The sequence below is a fragment of the Haliotis cracherodii genome, unplaced genomic scaffold, assembly GCF_022045235.1.
Source record: "Haliotis cracherodii isolate W230 unplaced genomic scaffold, xgHalCrac1.p SCAF_10, whole genome shotgun sequence".
Lineage (NCBI taxonomy): Eukaryota > Metazoa > Mollusca > Gastropoda > Lepetellida > Haliotidae > Haliotis > Haliotis cracherodii.
The window spans coordinates 45,624,630-45,648,984 of NW_027266265.1; the positions used below are offsets into that span (position 1 = coordinate 45,624,630).

The following is a 24,355-nucleotide window of genomic DNA, read 5'->3' on the forward strand; positions in this document are numbered from 1 at the left end:
ACACCACCAGCGTTTACTGTTTTGTCGAGTTGTAATGTTTGAAAGGCATTCTATTAGCTGACAGTGTATTGTAATAAAACAAAATTATGGATGACTTATGGATGTACGTTATTTTGAAGACGTGGTCGTAAAATTGATTTGTGTATAACTGTGGACTGTGAATGATAACCATGGCCTGGTGATCCACACACCGCCGATTTCTTCGAAGGGAAGTTATTAAAGACTCATCCCGTAGGGTGCGATGATTCACAATGAGCCTCATCACACATTGTAACCATCCGAAGTCGTCGGTTCAAAGGACATGCATGATGTACTGGGAATCTGTTCCGTTCCTTGATACCCCGAATGAGTGAGTGAGTGAGTGAGGATCTTACCCGGATCTTCACAGAGGATAGCGACCCGTGAAGATCCGGGGTAGAATAGGTCTTCAGCAACCCATGCTTGCCGTAAAAAGGTGACTACGATTGTTGTAAAAGGCGACTAACCGGATCGGGTGGTCAGGCTCGCTGACTTGGTTTATACATGTCATCGGTCCCAATTTCGTGGATCGATGCTCATGGTATTAATCGCTGGATTGTCTGGTCCAGACTCGATTATTTACAGACCGGCGTCATATAGCTGAAATATTGCTGAGTGCGGCGTTAAACAACAAACCAGCCAACCAATCAACAGAGGATAGCCAGCCTAGATTTTCTGCCGAAACAGATTCTATTTGGGGTAAGGGGCCAAATATCTGTGGACATTATATGAATGGACCACTGACAATCAGTGATGACACCAGGGTAAGCATGTCCCGCCTAACCGCTAGCACCGCCATTCATACAGCTTGCATGAAAAAGTAAGTATATATTGCCTGCCGCCGCACAACGGTACTCCTCTAAACAAACCAGACAATCAAATGATCGATGAACCAGAAAATCCAGTGACACGGGAGTACCTTAACTGATTGTGTTGAAATTATAAAAAACGATATATTAATATGTGTACAAGAGCAGAGATTTTGCTGCTTATGAGTAAAGAAAAAAGAATGAATACACTTGAATTAACTAACACATAACTAACGTCATCAAAACGTTACTAGGCTAAAAAAGAATGAGTACACTTGAAAGAACACATAACTAACGTCATCAAAACGTTATTAGGTTAAAAAAGAATGAATACACTTGAATTAACTTAAACATAACTAACGTCATCAACACGCTTGAAACAGTCTCGTAAAACTGCAAACGTAAGGTCCAAAAATCATTTAGGGTACCCTTATCAAATACATCCCCATAGAAAAAACATTTCCTGTTTGATTCATTTTCAGCCACCATTAAACATGGGTGTATACTTTCTTTTGCCCGGCAGTAAGTGGGTTGCAGCGTATATATTATAAACTGTAAATAAGGATGGCACGAACTTTGGGTGTGCTTAGAGTTCATTATATCCATAGTCCAGGCTCACGACTGACAAAATTAATTCAATTGGGACATATTATGCGTCATTTCTCCGTGCTTGTACGTTTTTCTATGGAGTGCTAAAAGGGGTATTGTCGCCCTTCCAAAAACAAGCATTTGTCGTATTGTCGCCCTTTGGTAAAAGTAAAAACTATTATTCAAAGTGCGACAATGCGATAAATGGCAAAAGGTATCCTTGTCGCATTCTGGGATTCATATTTTTCTCAAACTACAGACCGTCGCCGTGGTCTGGTGGTAGAGCATCCGTCCAGAGCGCTGAAGGTTCGGGGTTCGATCCCAGGCCGCGTCATACGTAGAGACGTTAGAATATGGTTAGAATATGGCCTTGCGCTTCGCATGAAGGGGCTAAAATCAAGGACTGGTCGGCGGGATGATATCTCAGTGGGCTAGCACTATAATTTCGGCATTGGTCCGGACATGTACAAACACACACACACACATACACACACACACACACACACACACACACACACACACACACACACACACACACACACACACACACACACACACACACGTACAAACGTCTTGAACGCGACGTTAAACCCCATTTCACCTCACCTTCTAAATACACAACTGACTATGAAGACACATAACAATCAGTTTACGCCTTATTCCAACCAGTATTAAACGTATGGCTCATAACTATATATTCACCACTAGACTAGTATGAATACGTATGCTATGAATATCAATGAATTAGTAAATGCACTGCCATAAAATTCGAAGTTAACTCATGCATCCTGGACACGCGCGGCCACGTGCCCGGAATATGTGTTATCCATCACATCCACACAGGCCGCCATATTAACCAGAAGGTAAGAGTTTAGATATTAACTTTGCTTGAAAAGGGAGCTGAAAGTAGTCTTCAACTTGCTGCAACACAATCTGGCGCTACTTCTTGAAAAACATCAAACCTGGTATGTAGGCAGAGTTCGAGATAACTGATCACCTCGGGGCTGCTGTTTGTTTTTGGCGGACTGTAGGACATTTTCGTCTCCTGCCCAGTCCAATATTTCACGTTCAACTTATCTCACCTAGTTTACGGTAAAATTTGCGAAGTTTGCATTTAATTTTTTATGTTTAATATAGTTGGTTAAAAATCTAAGTTTAGTTTACATGAAGTTGATTTTAACAGCAAAGCTAAGCATTCGTGTGTGACCATGCATTTGCTTATACCACGATTCATCTTACTGCTGTCTTGAGAGGAAGCCCAAATTGATGCAGTTGATGGACGTGTACCACTTTAGTGAAACCCATGAGCATGGGCATGGTGCTTACAAACCTAAAACGGTGAATCGGTGATTCGAACCCACGATCATAGCTTTTTGGCAAAGCAAAGTGACACAACTGAGTGACGAGCACCAATGTTAATTCTGAACGCAAAACATTCTGCATGGATGGTTTCAAATGGAAATGTTTTCACTGTTATCCTCCCAGGCAATAGCAGCGATACGTATCGCGCACTACAATGAAACTTCTTTAATCTGGACGTACCCATACTAGTGAAATCGTCGGGATAAAAACAGTCCGGGATTTACAACACATTGATACAACGCAATGCACATAGTGTATAACAGCAGTGAAGATCCGGGGTAGAATAGGTCTTCAGCAACCTATACTTGTTGTAAGAGGCGACTAACGGGATCGGATGGTCAGACTCGCTGGTTTAGATTGGAGTATTTACAGACCGTCGTCATATAGCTGAAATATAAACATAGTTGGTGTAAATGCAGCAAGATGTATCAAAGCACGCGTTAGCAAGGGCGTTGTTTTGGACAGCGGGGTTTCACTGTATCTCTTCACTACAAGTATTTGTATTTGTTGCGGACTGTAGGCATATTAATTTGTTATCTGGTATATATAACACTGTGACGATTATCATTCTGGCTAAGAACGAAGCCATGGTTGGGTTACTGTCAAGGATACAATCATGCTGTCCCGTTACGATGTGACTAGGGTAGAGCGTTAAAGCAAGCAGATTCATTCACGCCTGCAATATGTATTCAGCTTCCCTAGTTGCGGGATTTGATAGACGGGGATTGGAGGCCCTGTAGCCTGTGCCGCATTTCGCCGTACATAGTTGTCTCGCTTCGTGGTGCCAGGATCCGCTGTACCAGATTCGCCCCGATTATGATCCTTCATCTGTCTGCACCATACCCGTGTTCATGTGTAAACACCAAACAAACTATAATTTTCCCTCAATAAGCTGAAAAATCTAGTTATAACTGAAGTATTAGTTGAACCCACCTCACTCGCTCATCCCTTTTAAAGGTATTCTTGAGGTTGCAATTTACACCGACGGGAGTAAAGACCGCCGCCATGTTCAGACGGTACGGGGGGAACACGCCACGCACGTCCACCAGCAGACCACGGTACGTACTGAATAGTTTCTATATGAATAAATTCGGGGAAACCTTCATACAAAAAGGTTCTGCATCGTATAGGATTGGAGGGTTGGAAGGTTTTCATAAAATATCTGAAGTTTGAGAAAAGTCACTTTTTTATTTACGTTTTAAGATTGTATTGAAATCAATTTATAAATCAACTTAAACGTAACAAAGTAGACAAATTTGGACTAAGACAAATAACTACAAGGTGAGCTGACTTAGTAGACAATGCTGCTATGCGACTTTGGGACCTGGTAATCTTTCCCAGATTAGTTCCGTATGGAATAACGTGTTCTGTTAGGTTGTTGGGTCTGTGTTGATTGTTTATGGCAAGGCTTCTGCGACAAGTATATTGTGTGAATAGGGTGTTTATATAATTGCTGCGCTTGTACGCCTGGTACAATTGCTTGAGACACTAAGATATCACCGGACGTCATCAAACACTCGATTTACTAAGCTGATGTTATTGGAGATGTTGTTTGAGGCTTTATATGCATCTACTCTTCCAGAACACATTCCTTGCATTAAAACGTGTTTATATCCAGTCAATATTCTCCAACCACCCTACATGTGAAGCGCGTCTGTTTTCAGAGTGATCCCGAGTGACGACAGTGTCTACCCCACCTACTCCTATGGACGACGTCGAGCTCGAGTGTGGGACCGTGACAGAGTCTTTTGGGGGCCCAACGACATTAGGCTCTACTGCGGTATATCTCACTCACCTTAAACAACAAAACATAATATAAAATTTTACACATACATTTACACACGCACACGCACACGCACACGCACACGCACACGTACACGCCCGCGCGCTCTCTCTCTCACACACACACACACACACACACACACACACACACACAAACAAACAAACACAGACAGACAGTTAGACAGACAGACAGACACACATAGGAAATTCAAACCAAGAATAATCATGGTCAGTCTCGATTATCTGCCGAAACTTTTTTGTTTTTTGTTTGTTGTTTAACGCCGCACTCAACAATATTCCAGCTATATGACGGCGGCCTGTAAACAACTGAGTCTTGACCAGACAATCCAATGAAAGCTAAGGGTAGTGTGAGCTGTTCCCACACATCTTACAATGTTCCGAAAAGTTATCTTAGCGTTACGACAGTTGCATGTCAATGTTACGTATAGTATGGGACTAACGATTGTCGGTGTGCCAAGATCGCTTTGACATTTTTGGGGTAAATCTATGCAAAATATTTATCATTAAAACCGGCGAGCAAATGTTTTTGACAATTTTATTCCCATGAATGTCCCATGCTTTGTTGCCCATTGTTCACGGGTTAGAAGAGATCCGGGTTAGAAGAGGTCCGGGGTAGAAGAGATCCGGGTTAGGAGAGGTCTTCAGCATCCCATGCTTGCCCTTAGAGTCGACTAACGGGATCGGTCGGTCAGGCTCGCTGACTTGGTTGGTGCATGTCATCGTATCCCAAATGCGTAGATCGATGCTCAGTATGTAAATCACTGGATTGTCTGGCCCAGGCTCGAATATTTTCAGACCGCCGTCATACACTGGTATACGCTGAATGTGGCTTTATACAACAAACAAACAAAACACTCCAGTTATAGATATAAATGTTTCATATATAACATCACACTTTGAGAGAGCAGATAAACTCAATGGTGCCTAACACAAGTTGAATAAAACTTTCTAGGACAAGAAAAAAAGAAAATAAGAACTCGCTAGGACCGCCATTTTGCCTGATGCCAGTACCCGTTAAGGATATAGGTTTCCATACATTACGCTGTCAGCTTGTTCGGTCGATGACGAGAGAAATACCTGTTTATGAATCATGAGATGTTGAAGTTATGACTGTCAATGTTGTCTAGATTCTGATGAGGACGAGAACGAGGAGGAATGTATTTCCGAAGTGGTTGCCCCCCTGCTCGAGACTAAGCTGCATGTGACGCACGTGGACCTGCACGTGCCGGACAACACAGCTGCCCATCACACTGACCTCTATGAGTGTACCGGAGACAGGGTCAGTGACGGCACGGAGCACAAGGCACGGCTTGTCCTCCGTCGAGGGCAGGAGTTCAAGATGACCCTTCACTTCGACAGACCTTACGATATTCCTAAGAACGATATCACGCTTACCTTTCATTTGGGTATGTACCAAGCCTGAAAAGAACCATACAGGTCAAATGATATTCTCAAAACATATTTACGAGGTGTTTCATTTTATATTTTACAAACACAAGAGAATGAAAAATGTAGACCCGTCATAGTTACTTTAGTGAGTGAGAGAGTAAGAGAGTGAGTGAGTATGGTTTACGCCGCTTTAAGCAATATTCCAGCAATATCACGGCGGGGGACACCAGAAATGGGCTTCTCACATTGTACCCATGTCGGGAATCGAAAAGGGGTCTTCGGCGTGACGAGCGAACTCTTTAACCACTAGGCTACCCGACCGTCCAGTTACTTTAGTAATGTCAGGTAGGCAGTGGTTAGAACTTTTGCTCATCCGACTGAAATTCTTATTTGGAAGGATTTATGAAGGTAATTATTTGTGCCCAAAGCAAGATTGATTTGAAACACTCGTCTCTTAGTAGAGACAACCTAGGTCAGTGGGTTGTGCTTGTTGGGTTCAAAAGTGGGTTCGATTCTCGCTTGGTGATTTATGAGGCCCACGATTATTGATTGATTAAACACTGTCGTCTTTTAGTAGTGGACAAAAAGGTAGGCAGTGATATAATTTGCCTTGAGTTTTAGGTGGATTAATTTATTATTTGTGTCTCAAGTTAATTGCTTGAAACGGGATTAAAACCATTCTCTTCCACTCACTCACTCTATCAATTTTACAGAGGGCAGCTACAAGGCAGCTCGGACCACCAGCGCCACCATCAAGGTGGACGAGTCTGGATATACAAGCTTCGACAAGAAGACGTGGGGCGCCTCCGTGGTTCGACAGGAAGACAAATCTCTGACGCTGTCCGTATTCGCGCCTGCTTACATCCCTGTTGGGGAGTGGGACTTCAGTGTGACTACCATCGTTGATGTCGAGGACGGTGAAGACCTCATCTGGGAGTACAAGCACAACGAACAAATTTATATCATCTTCAACCCCTGGTGTAAAGGTACACGTTTGAGAAGCAGCATTGGGTCGATCAGCACATCGCGAGCTTGACGCTGCCACCATTCTTTAATTTGTGTATGCAAAGATAGTCTGTATGAAAAATATGTTTTGTTCTGTGGTCAGTGTGTATCCATAAACGACTCATCACAATCCGGATTGCTTAAGCAAACTATTTTTGTATGTTCTGATTCACAGGCCTGGAACAACACTTAGTTCGATTATTATATGCGTATTGAATACGGTAAAATGGTCCCAATTTGCTTAATCGCTATTGCAGGTTTTTTGCGAAACTTTAGGGTGCTGAAAGATTCTGAGCCTAATTCTGGTTTACTGCGTTGATGGAGTTGTTTGCTAATTTTTTTTATCATAATCCCCTCCAAGGTCCACACACTTCTGGCAGCGATGCTGGGGTGCCTGGATCCTACTGATGTAGAAAGCTTGCCATTTGAGGTGTACGTTATTGCCATTTCCACAATCTTGCCAGACAGTTCTTTTTTCAAATGTGGGAGGAGCTGCCACATCTGAAGAATACGGAGGATGTTCAATGCGTTCAAAGTCAGTCATGCATTGTACTTGGAGTGGATTTTCTACGACGTTGCTTTGCTATTCTGTCTGTTGCCGCAGCAGATTAGCATATTATTGTTCATTAATTTATTACCTCTCGGGAGGTAGTCCACCAGTAGGCTTCCTTGGGAATCCTAGAAAACCGAAGCTATTACTTTGTCAGTTCATGTAACAGACTTTGCCTTCCCTGAAGGAGGAAACGTTAGATGCTTCCACTGCTTTGACTGTTGACTCCCATTGATAGTATAGAATCCAAGACTCATCCATAGTTACAAATCGTTCAACAAAACCAGCTGGATCTGCTTCTGACGAGATGTGATTAACGTAGAACGTTTTGTCATCAGGAGTCTGAAGACCTGGAATCCGGTGTGCTGAAAACTGTCATGCCCAGTTCTCAAAAATCTCATTAGAGATGCCCACTGTATTGGTTATTTAACGTGTGGCGAGTCGCCGATCATCCATAGAGGTTATCACGCGAGTGTGTTTGGGGATGGTAAATATCCTGAATTAGGAATAAACATTGTATTTAGCGAGCCTTGGCATCTTCAAAGCCCTCGCTTCCCCTCCGCTGCCCGCCTCTTAACAGTGGCAAAGGAGTATTATCTCTCATTTTGCAGCCATGTACACATGGATGGTTGATGGCGCTAGCCCATTTGCTTGGAGATGCTTAATGACAGGGCGTAACCAATTTTGTCTACAGAGAATACATATTAATTAATTTGGTGCTTGCAGAAATGTGCTGTCTGGTTGTGTACTCGGTTCATATGCAGCCTGTGAGCATGGAATGTATCGTACTTAATACATGCAAACAGTTAGGCATGTACTGTACATGTAGTTAGGTTCAGAATGTTTTAGCCACCCATCGTGTACCTAAACCGACTCGAAAGACACAAGGCTCAGTCGTCATTGAAGAACAACTGAACAGTAACATTTGCATCGTGGTTCGTGATGTAAGTGAGCCCTCAGTCTCCACCCTCTGCTCTATTACAGATGACTGGGTGTACCTTGAACATGAGGACTGGATGAAAGAAGCTCTTCTCAGTGACTCGGGAGTGTTGTATTTTGGCAGCCCATCAAGAGTCGGTGCCCGTCCTTGGTGTTTCGGTCAGGTAATACAGCTACTGTGTGCTGGCCGGTCTGTTCTTTTATTGCCCCGGATTCTTTCCGAAGAGACCTCGAACTCGGTTAATCTGAAATATATTAATCTCAACTTACTCACTCACTCACTCACTCAAAAGTGTATAGTTATAGAGAAAATTACCAGTTTATGATACATGTAAAGAACCCAACCAATACCGAAATATTTCAAATTTTGAGTTCGTTTTGTTTTGATCTTGAGCCCAATTCATCACCAGTAGAGTTTAAATGTATAAAAATAAAAAATAAAAAATGTTGCTTTATGCGCTTCAAATATTCACAGTAAACTACCTTTGCCTCCGCGTATACTCTGAGTACACGACCCATAAAGATCCTGGGTAGGTCTTCAGCAACCCATGCTTGCCGTAAAAGGCGACTATGCTTGTCGGGTCGCTGACTTTTGTTGATGCATATCATCGCATCCCAAATGCGTGGATCGATGCTCATGATGTCAGTCAGCGGATTGTCTGGTCCAGACTCGATTATTTACAGGCCGCCGTCATATAGGGGGAATAATGCTGAGTGCGGCGTTAAACAGCACAAAACAAACTCTGGGTATGCACATATCCAACGATGACCCCTCAAAATCCACTAAGTCCTTTGCATGAGTTCCAAACTTGCAATGGGTACCAGCCATTCTCTGTCTTGCGTTACGTCGCTATGTGGCTGAAACAATGCTGATGCGACGTTAAATTTTAACTCACTCACAAACACACTGTCTTGCGTTACAGTTCGATGACGGTATACTAGATGCTGCCCTCCATCTCATCAGGAAGGGCTTCGGCTACGAGGCTTCATCTGCCATGGGAGACGCTGCTAAGGTGGCGAGAATCCTGGCCAAGCTGGTGAGTGTGGTGTCCAAGGTTAGGGCAGGAATATGCTGATGACTCGTCTTGTACATACGACAACAGCTGAATTCCATGTGTAAGAAAGAAGCAAAGGCTTCCTCGGCATGCGTAAGGTACAAAGGCAAGCCAATGTAAACTTTTTTTTACTTTTTATCTTTACAATCTATTTCTGACTCCGGAACAAAATACAGTGTGTAATATAATTTAGGTTCCTTTCTAGTTGTCATTAGCGTTGACGTCATGCTTAGTTAAAATCTCCCTTATTCACCCTGGTCATCAATGGCCACCCGTTATGTTCTCAGGTGAACGCCCCTGATGATGACGGCGTGGTGATGGGCAACTGGACAGGGGAGTACGAAGGGGGGACATCACCCTCCACTTGGGTGGGCAGCGTCAAGATTCTGCGGGAGTACATGTCTACAGCTAAGCCTGTCAAGTTCGGACAGTGCTGGGTGTTTGCTGGTGTTCTTACAACAGGTAAAAGTCGTGATTAATCGGGTTGAATTTCTTTGCGTGGTTACTGAGTTTTACCACTGCTTCAACCAATATCCATTCCTAACGGTGTGTCAGTTTTAGTGGAGGATAAGCCGAGTGGCTGATATCATCTTTACCGCTTCAGTGTGGTTTGTTTGTTGCCTAACGCCGCACTCAGCAATATTCCAGCTATATGACGTCGGTCTGTAAATAATCGATTTTGGACCAGACAATCCAGTGAATAATATCATGAGCATCGATCCAAGCAATTGGGACTGATGACATGTATCAACCAAGGCAGCGAGCCTAACCACCCGATCCCGTTAGTCGCCTTTTACGGCAAGCATGGGTTGCTGAAGACCTATTCTACCCCGGAATCTTCACGGGTCTTACCGCTTCAGTGATAGTCATGATCAACAGCAGGGTATGCTACCAACAATCCTAATCGATGACACCCTTCGATTCGAACAGAGAACCAGCGGATCTTGGCTTGTCTAGTGTGTAGTGAAAACGCGGTGTCTCAGTTCACCCGTGAAGATCCGGGATAGAATAGGTCTTCAGCAACCCATGCCTGCCGTAAAAGGCGACTATGCTTGTCGTAAGAGGCGACTAACGGGATCGGACAGTCAGGCTCGCTGATTTGGTTGATGCATGTCATCGATCCCAATTGCGTGGATCGATGTTCATGGTGTCAATCACTGAATTGTCTTGTCCAGACTCGATTAATTACAGACCGCCGCCATATAGCTTGACTATTGTTGAGTGTGGCGTACAACAATAAACCAACTAACCAACCAACCAGCTCAGAACATTAGACAAACGGGACGGAGCAGAGATTATGTTTTTCTCAGGGAAACTACGGCTAGATTTCCCCTCAATGCAAGATCAGTCACAAATGTGTCAATATTAAAGCGATATACGAAGTCGAACCACGTTCTCGCCTTAGTATTTGGACATTTGTATTTTACTCAGCAGCAGCCCCTGGGGGTTCCGGGTTAGATTAGGTCCTCAGCAACCCATGTTGGTCGACCGAACAGATCGACTGATTTCGGGTCATAGTACCCTGCCTGCGTGGATGGTTGCACATTATATTAATCGCTGCATTGTCCAGTGATTGATATGAACTTGATGACATGCATCAACGAAAAGCATGGGTTGCGGAAGACCGATTCTATCTTCACAGTTCCACTTTGAAATCAGTTACTTACAAAGTAATCAAATCATGCCGTCTATGATGTGTGACTGTTTTGTACCTCGGCACGTTTCTGTTGTTCAATATTTTACATCCATCTAATAAAAGAACGTTATTCTAGGATGTAATCAAACCTCCTTTACTTACCGACCGCCGTCAAATAGCTGGAATATTCCTAAGAGCAGCGTTAAATTTACCAAGAAGAAAAAACAATTTGGCGGCTGAAGTTTAGAATATTTCTGTAAACGCTTACGACTGACTTGTGGTCTGTTTCAGTGTGCCGAGCGTTGGGAATGCCGTGTCGTAACATCACAAACTTCTCCTCTGCTCACAACACCGACGCCGACCACCTCAGCATCGATAGGATCAATGTCAAGGACGAGAACGGCGAATGGACAGACATCTCCAACGACTCCGTGTGGTGCGTACGTTGGGCAGGGAGTAAGGGTGACTGTCACGTCAAGTGATGATTGGTCGACTATAGCTAGTGCACTATGTCTTCCATGTCAAACATATTGTTAGCCTGTCTGGCTCTCGGCATTAAGGGGCTAAAACAAGGACTGGTCGGCTCGGAGTCAGTACATTTATACTGTGTCTGAGTGGGGTATTCATGTTAAACTGCGGCATGGTATCTCAGTGAGCTAGCACTATAAATCGGCATCAGTCCGGGCTAGTACAAGCAGCCACACACACACACACACACACACACACACACACGTGCATGCACGTCGCTATATAAGTGTAATAATCTTGGACGCGACGTTAAACCCAATTTCACCTCACCTCACCTCATTTCAAACAAACTCAGCACAACCCTCGCTCCAACTGAGAAGGGACTCCAGCAATCAAGCCTTTCCATCATTTTACCCCATGTTTCCACATCTTTGAGGATGTATCTAAGATGTCATGTCTCCTCAGTTGCCCTTATCTGTGAAATAAATGATGCGTCCTTCATCTGCTATCGTTTCAGCCAATATATACAATTATTTGATGAATTCGCAATTCAGGAATTTCCATGTGTGGAATGAGGTGTGGATGAGTCGACCTGATCTCAGCGACACCAACCACTACGACGGCTGGCAGGTGATCGACGCCACGCCACAAGAGACAAGCTACGACGGTAGGTTATTCTGCTAAACCTGCAGCCATCTCGATATACCTACATTATTCACAGGCAGGTGATCGACGCCACGCGACAAGAGACAAGCTACGACGGTAGGTTATTCTGCTTAACCAGATGGGGAGTCTTTATCTGGATAGATTGCTTACTGCGGCGTTAAACAACATTTACATTTGGACTCCGTTCCACAAAGTCATTTTAGAGGCACGATTTTTGTACATGAACGATGATAGCATCGTTGAGGTCGTTGTTGGTAACGCCGCAGTTAGTATTATTGTTTACCACTAAGGCATGTAAGTAATGGAGTCTGGACCAGGCAAACCAGTGACTGTAAGCATGAAAAACGTTCCGCGCCATCGGACAAGATGATGCTTAATCAGTCAAGTCACCGAGCCAAGCGGGGAATAAGATCCATTTCTGCTCTACCCTCACTACAAGCATGGGTTATTGACGGTATCCTCATTGAGTGAGTTTGCCACAAATCTATTAAATCTAGCATTTCTGTAGTGTATTTCATGGTGTTCGTCCTGATTCCCAGGGGTGTTCACGTGTGGCCCGTGTCCAGTGAAGGCCATCAAGGAGGGGGACATCAACGTGGGATCCGACGGTGCCTTCATCTTCTGCGAGGTGAACGCCGATACGGTGGAATGGACGAAGGACGAGAAGACAGGCATGCTGGTGGAGACCAAGCGCATCCCCAACAGGTATAGTACTGAAGGGGTGGGGTGCAGTACTGGAGGGGTGGGGTGCAGTACTGGAGGGGTGGGGTGCAGTACTGGAGGGATGGGATGCATTTCTGAAGGGATGGGATGCAGTACTGGAGGGGTGGGGTGCAGTACTGGAGGGATGGGATGCATTTCTGAAGGGGTGGGATGCAGTACTGGAGGGGTGGGGTGCAGTACTGGAGGGATGGGATGCATTTCTGAAGGGATGGGATGCAGTACTGGAGGGGTGGGGTGCAGTACTGGAGGGATGGGATGCATCTCTGAAGGGATGGGATGCAGTACTGGAGGGGTGGGGTGCAGTACTGGAGGGATGGGATGCATTTCTGAAGGGATGGGATGCAGTACTGGAGGGGTGGGGTGCAGTACTGTGGGGATGGGATGCAGGACTCAAGGGATGGGATGCAGTACTGGACGGGTGGGGTGCAGTACTGGAGGGGTGGGGTGTAGTACTGGAGGGATGGGATGCAGTACTGGAGGGATGGGATGCAGTACTGGAGGGGTGGGGTGCAGTACTGGGGGTGTGTGATGCAGTACTGAAGGGATGGGATGCAGTACTGGACGGGTGGGGTGCAGTACTGGAGGGATGGGATGCAGTACTGAAGGGATGGGATGCAGTACTGGAGGGATGGGATGCAGTACTGGAGGGGCGGGGTGCAGTACAGGAAGGATAGGGTGCAGTACTTGGTGGGGTGGGATGCAGTACTTGAGGGGATGGTGAAGTAATGAAGGGATGGGGTGCAGTACTGGGGTGGGGCGGGTTGGGGTGGGGTGGGCTGCAGTAATGTAAGGAAGGGTTGTGGTACTGTAAGGATGGATTGCATCACTGTACATGAACTGTAGGTTCATCTGATGAAAGGCTGATAGCAGTCCGGCTAAACTTGATTGCAGTGCAAGTTAGTTTTGCAGTCAAGGGAAACGGCGGCCATTTATCAGACACAAGGATCGAGGATCGAGGGGAAGATAATTGTCCCGTTTACAGCATATGTTGTATAAGTCGTATGTCACACGGCAGTGTAATCTCTTTGTTCCAGTATCGGCCTCTGTATGTCCACACACATCCCCAATGGACGCTCGTTCCGCGGGGAGACTATGGGCTCCCTCAACTGTGTGCGGGACAGGCTGGAGCGCCTGGACGTCACTGACGAGTACAAATACAGAGAGGGTGAGCACATCTACACACGGGCTTAGAAAACAAGACGTTAGTTAGTGAGTGAGAATGGTTTTACGCCGCTTTTCGCAATATACCAGCAATATCACGGCGGAAACCAGAAATGGGCTTCAAGCATTGTATTCAGGTCGGGAATCGAACCCGGGTCTTCGGCGTGACGAGCGAACGCTTTAACCACTAGGCTACCCGAACGCCCCAAACAAGACGTTAAATCGGAAAGTGTGTGCAAATACTCACAAAGTGCTAACCAAAAGTTGCAAAAACGTTTGAGATGTACCCCTTGCTGATATGATGAAAAGGATTCTGTTTGATTGGAAAACCCACACTACCACATTCTCAAACTTAAGTATTTGAGATTTTAACCGATATTATACATTTGAACCACCTCATCAGGCCTAAAGTAGTCGGCAAAACTAGTTAGAGGCTGAAAGTAATAATGCTTAGAGTGAATCGCACAATGAATGAGTGTGAGTGAGTACGGTTTTACGCCGCTTTTAGCAATATTCCAGCAATATCACGGCGGGGAACACCAGAAATGGGCTTCACATATTGTACCCATGTCGGGAATCGGCGTGACGAGCGAACGCTTTAACCACTAGGCTACCCGACCGACCGTGAATCGCACAAACACACCCTGGGACGTCATGACAACTTAGTCTACTATATTTCATTACCATGTCTGAACAGCGTGTCGTCCACTTGCGATTGGATTTGTAATAACATAACACTCTTATGCATTAAACATTTCTACCTTGATCGATCAGCTCTTATTCGTCAAACGCTTGTAAAGTTGGCGTCCTTTGTTTGAACATCCTTTAAGTATGTATGCATGATTCTTAGAAATAAAATAAAGTAATATAAATTTGTTTGGTCAACAACGAAAGGTTTGTTAATATTCCAAATACGAACGGCTGTAACACGTGATGTGATTGGAAAATAAATCGCATGCATTTGGCATTGAATCAAACGTTCTTTAATGTCTTGTTCGCAGAAGATCTAAGATGCGAGACTTTTTTGTTGCTTTCTTCGTCGACCTTGTTGTACAAAAATAGACCACAGAACAGGTTTGGCATAAACTAGCTGCACTGTTGCAAAGGTGTGACTGCTTCAAGACTTATTAATATTTATCGATATGTTATATGTGACAAAGTTCAGTAACCAGGGTGATATAGTAAAGTGCGAAAATACCTTGACTCCTACAGTGGTTCGGTGTCTGGGTTCGGCCCACTACTGACGAGAAATAAATGTGACGGAGATGTGTAGCTAATCCAAGCACATGTGTTGTATGTAGTAAGACAGGGATGTATCTGGAGCCATGTGTCGTGTGTAATGAGATAGGGATGTATCTGGAGCCATGTGTTGTGTGTAATGAGATAGGGATGTATCTGGAGCCATGTGTCGTGTGTAATGAGATAGGGATGTATCTGGAGCCATGTGTTGTGTGTAATGAGATAGGGATGTATCTGGAGCCATGTGTCGTGTGTAATGAGATAGGGGTGTACCTGGGGCCATGTGCTGTGTGTAATGAGACAGGGATGTATCTGGGGCCACGTGTTGTGTGTAATGAGACAGGGATGTATCTGGGGCCATGTGTTGTGTGTAATGAGACAGGGATGTATCTGGGGCTATGTGTTGTGTCTAATGAGACAGGGATGTATCTGGGGCCATGTGTTGTCTGTAATGAGACAGGGATGTTTCTGGGGCCATGTGTTGTGTGTAATGAGACAGGGATGTATCTGGGGCTATGTGTCGTGTGTAATAAGACAGGGGTGTATCTGGAACCATGTGTCGTTTGTAATGAGATACAGGGATGTATCTGGTGCCATGTGTTGTGTGTAATGAGACAGGGGTGTATCTGGGGTCATGTGTTGTCTGTAATGAGATAGGGATGTATCTGGAACCATGTGTTGTGTGTAATGAGACAGGGATGTATCTGGGGCCATGTGTTGTGTGTAATGAGACAGGGATGTATCTGGGGTCATGTGTTGTGTGTAATGAGACAGGGATGTATCTGGGGTCATGTGTTGTGTGTTATGAGACAGGGATGTATCTGGGGTCATGTGTTGTGTGTTATGAGACAGGGATGTATCTGGAGCCATGTGTTGTGTGTAATGAGACAGGGATGTATCTGGGGCCATGTGTTGTGTGTAATGAGACAGGGATGTATCTGGGGCCATGTGTTGTGTGTAATGAGACAGGGATGTATCTGGGGCCATGTGTTGTCTGTAATGAGACAGGGATGTATCTGGGGTCATGTGTTGTGTGTTATGAGACAGGGATGTATCTGGGGCCATGTGTTGTGTGTAATGAGACAGGGATGTATCTGGGGCCATGTGTTGTCTGTAATGAGACAGGGATGTATCTGGGGCCATGTGTTGTGTGTAATGAGACAGGGATGTATCTGGAGCCATGTGTTGTGTGTAATGAGACAGGGATGTACCTGGGGCCATGTTTCGTGTATAGCTAGACAGGGATGTACCTTCGGCCATGTGTCGTGTATAGCTAGACAGGGATGTACCTGGGGCCATGTGTTGTGTATAGCTAGACAGGGATGTACCTTGGGCCATGTGTTGTCTGTAATGACACATGGATGTACCTGGGGCCATGTGTTGTCTGTAATGAGACAGGGATGTATCTGGGGCCATGTGTCGTGTGTAATGAGACAGGGGTGTATCTGTGGCCATGTGTTGTCTGTAATGAGGTATACATGTATGTGGGGCCGGGATGAACCTCTACCACGTCCATGTGTCGTGTGTACATTGTCAGATACTGAATAGTATTGGATCAGCACCTGCGCCAAAGATGGGTCGCATGGGTTTTATACATGTTTATGGTCACTTCGTCCATGTACAGGCAGTACCAGAGAGCGCACCGTTGTCCGCAAAGCTGAGATGATGTTCCGAAGGGCAGCGGCTTACCGCAGTGGGTTTGAAAGCAACAGGAAGAAAGCGGCAATGGAGGTTTGTTTGTTTGGGGTTTTTTTTTGTTCGTTTGTTGTCTAACGCAGCACTCAGCAACATTCCAGTTGTATGACGTCGGCCTGTAAAAAAGCGAGTGTGGACCAGACAATCCCGTGATTGTCATCATGAGCAATTGGGGTTGTCGACTATATTGCTGCTTCAACTGATTTATTTCGTTCATTATCAGACTTCACTGTTCAGACACATACTAAATCAGACCATTTCACTGTAACTTGTAGTCTTAAGTGTAAACCTAATGTGATAAAACCAACAGATCTAATAGTAAAAAGTGTTTCAATACCGAAATATACATGGCGTTCTGAGAACGTTGAACATTTGTATGTATCTTTGAAAGACAGATTACTTGAGATTCCAGTAGGAGATATATCTCAGTGTTCTAGCTCTTCTCAAAATGCAGATCTGAAAAATTTGACATCTATAATTCAAGAGTGTGCTGAGGACAGTGGTATGGCTTATGCAATAGTCTAACACTAACATTAGCAGGTGTGCTTCTTCGTCGTGGTTGGATGCAAAATGTGAAAATATGAAACGCTACAAATACAAACAGTTAGACATGTTTAGAATTAGTGGAGATATTGACTCTTTAAAGAACTTTTATGTAGTCCGCAATAGATTTAGAGAAATATGCCGGCGAAAATAGGATATATTTGAAGAATCTGCTATTGTAAATATTCTTTACTCCTGTAATGATAAGAGAAATTCAAAAACATTTTGGTCCGAACTGAAATTTAACCTACGAAAGCCGCCCGTAACAGCACCCAGTATTGGTATTTCCCAGTGGATAGATTAATTTAATACTGTTTTGAATATTACTGAGAATGTAACTGATGTAGATTTATAGTGTTCTGCAAAGTTGTAATTACAGAGCATCCAGTTAATAGCATGAATTGTCATGTGTGTAACGATGAGGGTGTTGACAGTTTGCTAAATCAAGGTATAACGGCTGAGGAGAGTTCAGAAGCCATAAATTCCCTAAAATGTGGTAAAGCAGCTGGCCCTGATGGTATTTTGCCAGAGATGACAAAGTATTGCAGTGATGATTTAATTCCACTTCTTCTAGTCCTTTTTAACAACATTCCATGCAGTGGTTGTTTTCCAGACCAGTGGTCTAAAAGCATTACAGCACTTGATGTGGAACTAAGTTGTATATATATGTACGTGGGTCTGAGGCCTTATTACCGAAATAAACTGATTGATTAGTCAACCAAGTCACCGAGCCTGACCACCCGATCCCGTTAGTCGCCTCTTACGACAAGAATAGTCGCCTGACAATAGAGGTAGTTTACCATCTGTATGGTTGTCCATACCAGTCCTCTAGATCTACTCTGTGTTTTAATCTTTTCTTGCAAGTCCTTTGTTACAAATCAATATTTTATGAAAATAATATTCTTGCTGAGGACATCAACTGGAATTTTGTTTGATAAATAAAGAATTTGTCATGTGAATGTATGATTAATTGATGCATTTAAGTCACTTCTGGCCTGTAAAATTACATTACACAAAATGGTCTCGAGCGTTAATACCAACCCACATGGTGAGATCCGTCATAGTAGATCTACAGTAAACATCCTTTCATAGTCATAATGCAATTGTTTGATTCACGTTTCATATCATTTCCTGAATCATCACTAACAGGCTAGGTTTAAGGGGCGGGATTTGAAGGATATATTTCACATTGTTGGTGATGTTTCAAACATGTTCCCGTGTGTTTTTTCAGATGCACAAAAAGACTGCCTCCGTGGTCTAGTGGTAGAGCGTCCGCCCGGAGAGCGGAAGGTCCGGGGTTCGATCCCCGGCCGCGTCATATCAAAAGACGTTAAAAGATGGTACTTGTCGTTACCCTGTCTGGCGCTCGGCATTAAAGGGCTAAAACAAGGACTTGTCGGCTCGGAGTCAGTATACTGTGTCTGAGTGGGGTATTCTTAAACTGCGGCATGGTATCTGAGTGAGCTAGCACTAGAAATCGGCATCAGTCCGGACTAGTACAAGCAGCTACACACACACACGTACATGCATGTCGCTATAATCTTGGACGCGACGTTAAACCCCATTTCACCTCACCTCAGATGCATAAGTTTGTGACGGTGCGACCGATGGGGCAGGATAACCTGGTATCATCACTATTTGATAGTGATTTGTAAAGGGTTTTGTCGCTTTTGATGCTATCACTATGTCACTGTTCTATTTTTCAGACCATCAGCGTTGAGCTCGAACAAGAGGAGGATATATTTGTGGGCAACGGCTTCGAGTTTGTGGTGACTGTCAGGAACTCCGGGAACGCTGCCCGCACTGTGAAGCAGTTGGTCGTCAAGGTGTACTACAAGACGTACTTCGACATCTACACCGGCATCGCGGGCGTAAGGAGGTTTGAAGCCTTCCCCGTCGACGGCGGAGATGGTAAGGGGCAGATAGGTTTCACGCAAAGAGAGAAGGAGAAAGGGGGGCTTGCAGATATGCATAGAGGAAAATATGTGCAAGTGCGAGCATGTGTGCGTGCGTGCGTGTGTGTAAATGGTTAGACAGAGGAAGGGTGTGGAGGTGGGATGGACAGAAAGGCCCGGGCTACGATGAGTATCGAAAGGACGGCCTAGGAGACAGATTTGAGTGACGTTGTGGTTGAAGGACGTTGCACGGCAGATAGACATTATGAGAATATGCCATGAAATAACTTTAAGGTAAAAACAAATAAATACAAAATGAAATGCTGTCTGGTTGATGTCAATTAAAATATTCTGGTTTAGATGTTTAAATGCGCCCTGTCCTCTATTCCTAGCGGTATCCTACCGGATCGTTGTTAACGAGGAGCGTGCAGCAAAACGTCCTCAAGATGGCTTCTACTTTGAGATCAAGGCTCTAGCAGAACTAAGCGACGCTTCAACAGTTGTTACCAGCACCATGGACTTCCGCCTGAGACGCCCTGATATGGAAATCGAGGTAAATGGAAAACAGCATGGAGGTGATCTGATGGCGTTATATCTTCACGCTGACCGCCTCCGTGGTCTAGTGGGTACAGCATCTGCCCGGAGAGCGGAAGGTCGCTGGTTCGATCCTCTGGCCGTGTCATACCAAAAGGCGTTTAAAGATCGTACTTGTTATTACCCAGCCTGGCGCTCGGCATTGAGGGAAACCTGAACTTAAAATATCTTCGTGCGTTATATAGTGCAAGCTCGATAATATAAGGACATACACGCTGAGAAATTATTTTATAAACACATGCTTGGCGTAACTAGGCTTACGAATGCGCAAACATTGAATTTCTCAAATATGCACTACGAGACTTGGTGCAATTTCCTTTTTTTCTGCTTTGCGTCTGTTAACCATATCAAAATAAGTTCAACATATGAAGCGAAGTAGGCACTGTCTTGTCATGAGCAAGAATACCTGACATATTGATTTACCTTTATATTCAGATCATAATTATTGTCTCCCCAATACTAACACGCATACATGACTGTGTTGGGGTGACAATAATTTATGAGCATGGGTATATTTCATCCGATTGACAGTGTTTCTACGACATCACTAAAACCTGTTCACGTCTCTATCAATAACCGACCCCAAAACGGGTGTACACTAAATAAGTGAAGCAAAGATACAAAAAATCTGGCTACGGAGGGAGAACCTAATCACTCTCAAGACAGGGTACAGGGCAGAGTCCCATACCTTACGATTCTTTGTTGGTAATGCCAAACTTGATATTCCACGCACGGATGCAATAATGATTTCCCTACCATTAGCTACCTTTTCAAATGAAAAAATAGCTTAACAGAACAGTTTGCAGCAGTGTAATAATGTATTGGAGTTTAGTATTTCAAAATTTCAATATTCAGTCTTCTATCAACTGCACTCTATTGTATGGCAGGGCCCCGCGAGCTGTCGAAGATCTGAGACGATCGAACTCCAGGTGACCTTCACAAACCCCCTGAAGGTGGCGCTCACCAACTGCCAGGTGGACATCGAGGGGGGATTCAAATTTGTCAAACCTTCAATGGACAAGTTCCTCATTCCGTGAGTATTATCTTGCCAAGTTCCTCAACTGTCAGTATATGTTTTATCTTGCCAATTTCGATATACTGTGAGTACTTCCAAGCAAAGGTCTTCCTTCTGTGAGTCCACTCTAGCAAAAGATCTCCAAGTGTCAAAAGGGACAGAAACTTCAATGATATAAATGATTTCATTGGATTAATCAAACACGACAAGATTAGGTTTGTTGGCCTTGATACGCCAGGGGGTGTAAACGGGCCTATGGTTATCATCATTGTTGTTGTTGTTGTTATTATTATTATTATTATCATTATTATTATTATTATTATTATTATTATTATTATTATTATTATTATTATGCGTGTACGCCCAGTCCAACAATACAATGCTGTCATCAGTTAAATGTTCCTAATATTATTTAAACCACAAACCAAGGCTTCGTTGAGGACACTATTCGTATAATTCAATATCTTATGATGTATTTTCAATATTTTCCAGGAACATCGGACCTGGTCAAAAGTGGCGAGAAACGTTGACTGTTGTTCCCAAGCCACGTCCCAAGGACAAGGACGAGAGAGCTCTGACCATCGGCCTCCACTGCAAACAACTGGCGGACATCAGCGGACACTACACGGTCAATATAGACAAGGGATACTTCTAGCTGACCATAGTTCACGTGGCCAGGGACTAATTTTAGTTGACCGCACCACCGCTAGCCAAGCAGCAACAGGGACTAATTTTAGTTGATCAATCCACCGCTAGTCTGCTTCGACTAGCACTATTTTATAACGGCACTACAACCAGTCTACGTCGATTCGCACTACTTTTGTTAAATCACACCACGGCTTGTCTACGTTCAAAGGGGTTAGTTTAAGTAGACCGCACCACCGCTAGACGTCATCGCAAGGGACTCCACCAACGCTTGTCAACATCACCAGGCGTTATATTTAGTTAACTTGACAACCGCCCGCCAACGTTAGTTTCCAGCACCCTTGTTTGACGACGAGGTAAGGCAAAAATTCGACAAGCCTGACACAACCAATATTCCTCTAACAGCAGGGCAGACAGGCTCCACTTTGTCACCTGAGTGTTAAAACTCAAATTATACATTTCAAAGACTGACACATGTTCTTTTTTGTTTCCTATTCCAACCTTTGACATCAAGTCAATTTCAACAGGACACACTAAGCTCCGTATTTCAGCGATATTCATGATGACTTCATAATGAGCTAAGCGATCTTCGAGCTTTCATCGTCTTTCATCTACGCTGTATACACACAGTGACACTAAGATCAGTAGTCGGACTTTGTTAATTGTGGTTAAAACAGGAAATACCTGGCCCCTCGTTACAAGCACGTCCCTGTCCCATGCTGACAAATGTATTATAAGATATGCATGCCAAGAAGCTGGAGGAACGTAACATTTCTTATAGAAAACTTCCCGAAATTTGCAATGGTGTGCTAAAATAGGGGTGCATGTGAAAAGTTGTCACGTTTCAGTTAATTACTACATTGACGTATGACTGTATTACTATTGTGTTTGGTTGTAGTCAGTGGTACGTTTTTTGCACTCGTGTGTTACATTGTAATTTGTGGTATAACCGTTATGCTATTGTGTTACGTTGTAGTTAGTGGTAAAACCGTAACACTATTATATTACGTTGTAATTTGTGGTATAACCGTTACACTATTATATTACCTTGTAATTTGTGGTAAAACCGTAACACTATTATATTACGTTGTAATTTGTGGCATAACCGTTACACTATTATATTACCTTGTAATTTGTGGTATAACCGTTACACTATTATATTACCTTGTAATTTGTGGTATAACCGTTACACTATTATATTACCTTGTAATTTGTGGTATAACCGTTACACTAGTATTATATTACGTTGTAATTTGTGGTATAACCGTTACATTATTATGTTACGTTGTAATTTGTGGCATAACCGTTACACTATTATATCACCTTGTAATTTGTGGTATAACCGTTACACTATTATATTACCTTGTAATTTGTGGTATAACCGTTACACTATTATATTACCTTGTAATTTGTGGTATAACCGTTACACTAGTATTATATTACGTTGTAATTTGTGGTATAACCGTTACATTATTATGTTACGTTGTAATTTGTGGTATAACCGTTACACTATTATATTACGTTGTAATTTGTGGTATAACAGTTACACTATTTTATTACGTTGTAATTTGTGGTATAACCGTTACACTATTATATTACGTTGTAATTTGTGGTATAACCGTTACACTATTATATTACGTTGAATTTGTGGTATAACCGTTACACTATTATATTACGTTGTAATTTGTGGTATAACCGTTACACTATTATATTACGTTGTAATTTGTGATATAACCGTTATACTATTATATTACGTTGTAATTTGTGGTATAACCGTTACACGTTTATATTACGTTGTGATTTGTTGTATAACCGTTACACTTTTATGATACGTTGTAATTTGTGGTATAACCGTTACACTTTCATGTTACGTTGAATTTGTGGTAAAACCGTTATACTATTATATTGCATTGTAATTTGTGGTAAAACCGTTACACCATTATATTACGTTGTAATTTGTGGTATAACCGTTACACTATTATATTACGTAAACGGTTGTAATTTGTGGTATAACCGTTACACTATTGTATTTTGTTGTAGTTTGTGGCACGTCTGTTACACAGTGTACGACAGTAACCACCTTGTGGTGAAACCACCTGGTAAAACTGTAACCCAGAATGCAACATTGACATACACGGTCAGAAAACTATTGTGTTTCATTGAACTCATAGGTGAAAGTATAAATATTGTACTATTGTTTTTATCACGCTCTTGAAACGATGAAAAGGTGCGAAAAACAGCACAAGCGGACGAGCACCTAATCAGACACATTTGTGAGGTACAACACAAAGTTACTCATACAGGTCTACCATTCACCCACTATGCACAGCCCGCATGAAAGACGATCTATGACCAGTGACCGTGTAGGTAGGTATCTGCACGTTGGCTTCAGGTAACGTATAATACACACCGGAGACGCCGCCGCATAGTTAACGCCCCACGACCATGCATGCTACCTTGTTGCTAAGAAAACACACGCCTTAACAAACGCAGAGAATATAACAGTGACTTCTCTTTCAACTCAGGCGTCCTCAAACTTCGATCAATGAGACACGGA

At 43.5% G+C, this 24,355-nt stretch overlaps 1 protein-coding gene across 1 annotated transcript; it reads left to right on the top strand.

The window, feature by feature from the left end:
• The first annotated feature begins 3,782 nt into the window (after positions 1–3,782).
• LOC139451378 (annulin-like) lies at positions 3,783–21,808 on the top strand. The gene is made up of 16 exons (XM_071232957.1): positions 3,783–3,835; positions 4,442–4,557; positions 5,708–5,986; positions 6,683–6,955; positions 8,509–8,627; positions 9,387–9,500; positions 9,806–9,980; positions 11,446–11,590; positions 12,177–12,289; positions 12,828–12,993; positions 14,046–14,176; positions 17,036–17,142; positions 19,356–19,560; positions 19,937–20,097; positions 21,026–21,171; positions 21,646–21,808. The coding sequence occupies exons 1-16, from the start codon at positions 3,783–3,785 to the stop codon at positions 21,806–21,808; spliced, it is 2,466 nt and encodes an 821-aa protein (XP_071089058.1).
• Positions 21,809–24,355: the final 2,547 nt, after the last annotated feature.